Raw genomic sequence first — 6,000 nt, 5'->3', positions numbered from 1 at the left:
CTAAACCTCTCTACATCATTTAGGAGGCTAAATGGGAAGGCTAATTCCATCTGCCAATGACCTGTTCCAATTAAATACAACTCTTATACTTTGTTGAACTCAATTCCAAACAATTTACTACTGTATTTGAGATAAAAGGAGCAATTTGGCCCTTCTGAAGTTGAATATAAAACTGAATGTTATACACAGCAGGCATCTTAATGTTTTATTCATTGCAATCTGCATACAGATAAACTTCACCAATATTTAACTCACTGCAGCATTTTGTAAACTTTGATAAGATTACATAAAAAGGAACTGTGTTTGTGTATAGATTTAGCCAATATATTGGTTACTGTAAAAAAAATGAAATCACAATGAAAGTGGAGGCCTGATTTATTTAACTTGTCCAATTAGTTCATTACTTTACAGTTTTAGATAAAACTAAACTCCAGTACTTTGAAAACAAATCAAATCAATGGTAGTTTCTAGCAACCAGTAGTCAAGTAATGCAGAAAACATACATTGGGAAATGCTGCTTTTCATTAAAGTTGCATACTTATATTTACATTATTTCAAAATTATTAAAGTCTGAGTGTAATGTAAAAATAATTTCTAAATCATTTTATATAAAATGCCACTCACATGTGTTCTTGGAAATAAGTGCTATTGAGTTCAATGGAACTTACTGTTATGCAGGTGGATATGACTGCTGTTTTAATGTGTTTTGCATGTAACTAAATATATTTATAAAATGTTATTCTATGCATTAAGCTTAGAACAGCATATTAACCACAGTTAAGATGTATTCCCTAATAACTAAGTTGAGGATTACAACTTAAGTTTACAACCCATTTTACTGATCTTAACAGAGTTACATAAGGATAACTGTGTAGGACTGCAGCCTAGTTACACATATTTCAGTAACATACACATGTAATGAAGGTCAGTGTGAGGGATGCAGGTCAAATTGACAGCTGTCGAGCACTATTCACATTGTTAAAAATGACTGGTTTTACAATACTAGTAGTTCATGGTTTGAAACTTTAGAAAAGATACAAGGTACAATGAAATACTCCATTTGCTAAAATGAGTGAGCTAAATTGCGAGATTTCTAGCAATCATGTGTAGGTCTTTTTGTTACACTATGGTAACAATCTCAAATTATTACAAGGAAGCTAGTTTTTAAATACCCCATTGATGGATTTTCCTGTTATTGAGCCATATCAATTCTGCTTAAGGGGAAATTAATGCATACAAACACCCAGAGAAGCTGTTAAAGCAAAAGCAGATCAAAAAATGTTGCTGAGTGCTCCAAAAAGGATCCCAAAGATTTTAATTTCAGAGTTAAAAAAGGCAAGCAACAGGAGTTTTTTTAAAGCTATAATGGAACTTGTAATTATGGAGATGATTCAGATTTAAATCAGAGTATGAATTCAAAATGCTGCCATTGGGTAATGGGGTATGCAGATACAGATATACTTATGCCCTGCTGCACAAGGGTGCTGAAGATAAGCAAGAAGCCTTAAACCCTTAAAGATAGATAAGCAAATTGCCTACACTGTCCATATGAGTATATTAATGAAAGACGTACTAAAAATACAAAAAGACAATTCTAAACAGAAATAAAATTTCAACTGTTATTGTGCTGGAGAATACTCTTTAAAGGAATAAGGCCAAGAAATTTAAGCCTGTCTGCAAGAGGAATACATGGTTTTTCCTGTACAGTTTGATGCTTTTGTCATACCATCTATAGTAGAAAAATAAATTCTTTAGCAACCTAGAAATCATTTACAAAATGCTTGCAATTTATTTTCTTCTTAAAATGACTCTGTTAAACTAATGGCTATAAATAAAAGCTATTTAAACAGCAGATGATGTAAAACAAATTAATGCTACTACATTTACAGGACAATTTTTATTATTGTATTTATATCCTGTGTGCTTTGAATTGGAATAGAGCATTTGCTTTTGTAGAAAAGATAATTACTTGCAAGAATATAACACAAATATCAAGGTAATTTATAATATACAAATATTTTAACAGCAGCCTGGGTTATGGTATCTTAAGTATAATGGTAATGTAAGTCATAACTCTAAGTACAATACCTAGGACATAACGAAAAAGGCAATTTTTATTTCAGAAGGCCAATAAGAACCTTTAAAAAGTTTTTAAAATCAAAATCAAATTAAATTACCTTAGTATTCAAAAATGTTCTACATACTGCAACTGATAGTAAACAATGAGATGACAACAGTGTTAGTAAAATCTCCCAACTAGTTCAGATATTGCAATGCTTTTTTTCTAAAGCTTATTTTTAAGAAAACTATTTTGCAGATAAAAGAAAAAGTTGGTAAGGAAAACTTAGACCTGGATGCAAATTTCATTCTGCTTATGGGCCAACTTTTATTCATTCTCCCTCTCTAAAGATTTATTCTAGAGATGGAAAATGATCTGTTTAGGGGCATTGGAAATCTGTGTAAGTTGGGATCTCTCCACTGAATCACTTGTATAGATGAAAGAAACCCTTCTATTTGTGAACAGAAATCTGAACCAATTCAAATATTTTAAACTGTTCCATTTTTTCATAATTAGCCTTTCATCACATTTATTAACTATCAACTATTAATTAAGAATGTTTAAAAATTAAGCAGCATTCTTTAAGAGAGATATTTGTACCAATATAAAAAAGGAAAATAATTTTAAATGGTGCAAAAGTTATTTTGAAAATATAATACAACAGCTCACAGGAAAAAAAATGAAGAGAGATACCTTTTTATATACAAATTTAGATGCTTCAGTACCCAAAGTATTTATTGCTATATATTAGCAATGCTTTTTATACCTTTAGAGGGTCACAGAAAAATAGACATAGCGTATATGTTAAATTTATGGTCTAGATTGTTTGGTTTAGCAAGTTCACACTACAGCAAAGTTCTCATTTATGTACGAAAAGTTATACAGCCTTATATGAAATCATCAAATTATTTTCTCTACACTAAATGAATTTTCTAGTGGGAAAAATTAAAATATAGAAAATATATTAGGCTTACAAGACCTTCAATGATCTTTCAAACATGCAGTTTACAGAATTAACAGTATTATAAAAAGTTTCATTAATTAATGCAAATTAAGGGGAAAGTAGATAATCATAACATATTTGCACAGTGCTTAACTCACTTTTACAATAAGCATGTCCTTGGTATTGTGCTACAAGAAAAAAATTCTAAAGCCCTCAACAAAAAATATCCACAGGTTTAAGAGAAAAAATGTATGGGAATGTGGCATTTATAACAGTGCAGTTTGTTTTTCCAAAATATGTTGCAATGTAGTATAAGTAGTTCATAATTTCTAAATAAGACATGGTTGTATTTTACGTCTAGAATAGGACTAAATTGGTATGAAAATGATGGGGGGGGGAGACAATTAAATAACAAAAAACAGCCCTAAAGCAGGCTGCAAGTATTGAGTGTTCCATAAATGATTTATTTAATCATAACATTTCTATAGAAAAGTTTTATTCACAATATATTGTGACAAACTGTCACAAAAATGATAGTGATTGCGTAAATGTTCATGCAACAGCAGCTTTGCACTTTAGTTATTTATGATTTAAAAAATTAAACCTCTCCAGTCATGCTAATCACATAATTTTGACCTGCAGTGTTATGAACAAGGTGGATAGAGTGACTACAAACAAAAATATCTTAGTTTAGGTTCAAATTCTTTCATAATGAAGTTGTCATTGTATCTTGAAACATGCACATCCAGGTTTCCTCTGTATCCATTGCCAAGCTCTTGACAAATCATTTTGTCAGTTGTTTTATTTAAATAATTCCAAGAGGATCTGCTTGCAACTGTGGTTGTATTAGCTGAGGTTGTAGAGGTGGTGGTAATTGTAGTGGTAAAATCTGTACTGGATTTGAACCTGGAAGCTGATGTGCTACATTGTCAGACATTTCTGAAATTTCTCCACCATAGAAGAAAAACTGGCATTGTTGAATGACTGTTTCTATTACTGACTGAAGGATTTTGGTGGTTGACAGGAATTCTCTGTTTTCAAAGTCAGGTCTCATCAAAGTAGGCCAAAAACATATAGATAAGTTATCTGCAGTCATTAGGTTGGTTCTGCTCTGTTGACTAACTCTACAATATGAATAAATGTATTGAAGAGTTAATATTTGATTGAAAATACCTGAAAATGTTACATAGCATTACATTTAATATATTCAGCAGCTTTTAGGCATTATATCTTGAACATAATACAACAACAAACAAGCCTCAGTCATATGATTATTTTTAAAATACAAGAAAACAGGCATAATTACCTAAGAACTCCTTACTCTACTATTTCTCTGCATGGAATAGAAAAAATAGAAAGATCTACAGTCTATTAAAATAGAGAAAATGGATTGTGTAAGTTCTTCATACAAATGCACTAGTGCCAAAGTTCTTGAAGAAAACAACAATCAGTCTCAAGTTCGATTCTACCATTATGATCACAATAATAATGAACATTTAATCTATTTCACAGTCACTTTTATACACAGATTTAAATAAAATGCCTATATTATTACAGTGGTTTAAATTCAACTAGGTGCCTACACAATCAAAAGTAAACCCACAGATTTTATGGGTGTCTATTCCTTACCGAGGTCTGCACTGAGAGGTGTGAAGGCTGTCTGTAGCACACAATGACCAAGGCCAGTTTACAGGTACTCTTTGGTTAATAGTCAAAGTGTGATGGATCCTCCAAAAAGGTACTTACAACCCAATTTTGAATTTCCAACAGCCGCACACAAACCTGTGATCATATTGTGGGTGTTTGGCAACCACCTTACTTTTATGCCCATTTGTAGCATCCCAGTCATATAACCATGATTTTCAATTGTTGGGTTTTTTTTTTGCCAGTTTCTGGTGTTTACATCCAGTTTCTGGCAAAAACACTCCACTGGAATTTTACAAGATATAAATTACAGAATTTTTAAGCCAGCATGGGAAGAAAACTTTAAGAGATGTACATCTCTTAAAAGAAATTTCCCACAACAGGTGCTATTACTAATAAGAGCACCTCTACTTCTTATCAACTCTCTCAATCTATTAGTGGGTGGGTAAGTAAGAGCTTCACATTCATATAAATGTAGGCAGCTTTGTATTGCTACACTATCCCACTGATTCATTAAAACATTTCATTTAATGATGCCTTACATCAGGGGTGTCAAACTCGATTTCATTGAGGGATGCATCAGGTTTGTGGTTGACCTTGGGAGCGTGACTCACTTGTGTTGGGGGGCACCTGTAGTGGCCTTAGCGCTCTGCCAGCGAAAATGGGCTCCCGAGCTCCATTTTCAGCTGCAACAGCTTCCTGCAACCCTCTGTCATTGAAAACAGAGCTCAGGAGGACCACACACAGCTCTCACGAGCTGTTTTCACTTGCAGAGGCACCGCAGGCCAGTACTTTGCTATTTCCAGGGTGACCCTGGGCCAGATCTAAGCACCCTGCAGGCCAGATACAGCCCCCGGACCTTGAGTTTAACACCCCTGATTTACATTAATGAACAACATTGTAATACCCAACTGCTACAGAAATATGGATAAGGCTTTTATAGATCTTTCTAATTTACAGTTTAATTGTTATTACATTTGTTTACCGACCATCTTGCACAAGGTGACTTAATGTTTCATGCAAACATCTTTATGCATAGCAGATTAATATGATTAATCTTTCTGACAAATATTAATGAATCAATCTGCAATTGATATTTGGCAAAAAAAAATACCTGTTCAGATGAGTTATTACATATTTGAACACTTCATAATTCACTGGATGGAATTTCTTCACAATTTCCTTTAATTCATATAGCCTTTCAGTCTTATCAAGAATTTCTGTAAAAATAAAAACAAAATGTTAAAACAATAAGCACTGTTTCTACTTTTGGGACCTATGTTCTGGGACACTTATGAGGAATGTTAACCTATGTTTATGTAATAGCCAGTCATTAAGTTTTTTCTGATATGTA

At 32.7% G+C, this 6,000-nt stretch overlaps 1 protein-coding gene across 6 annotated transcripts in view; it reads right to left on the bottom strand.

Annotated features, from left to right (window-relative positions):
• Positions 1–357: 357 nt before the first annotated feature.
• The window catches only part of ARHGAP5 (Rho GTPase activating protein 5), a 50,434-nt gene continuing 44,791 nt past the window's right edge, over positions 358–6,000 (bottom strand). For all 6 annotated transcript variants that reach the window (XM_026664514.2, XM_026664515.2, XM_087951799.1 and 3 more), the window contains 2 exons: positions 5,761–5,866; positions 358–4,126 (listed from right to left, as the gene is read on the bottom strand). In XM_026664514.2, the coding sequence (XP_026520299.1) occupies positions 3,808–4,126; positions 5,761–5,866 (425 nt within the window). In that variant the 3' untranslated portion in view covers positions 358–3,807. The remainder of the gene's footprint in view (positions 4,127–5,760; positions 5,867–6,000) is intronic.

This window comes from Notechis scutatus, chromosome 1 (assembly GCF_049901735.1).
Source record: "Notechis scutatus isolate UNSWTSFEM ecotype Mainland chromosome 1, rNotScu1.2, whole genome shotgun sequence".
Lineage (NCBI taxonomy): Eukaryota > Metazoa > Chordata > Lepidosauria > Squamata > Elapidae > Notechis > Notechis scutatus.
Note: the sequence above shows the minus strand (reverse complement) of the source record. Positions and strands in the feature narration are given on the sequence as shown.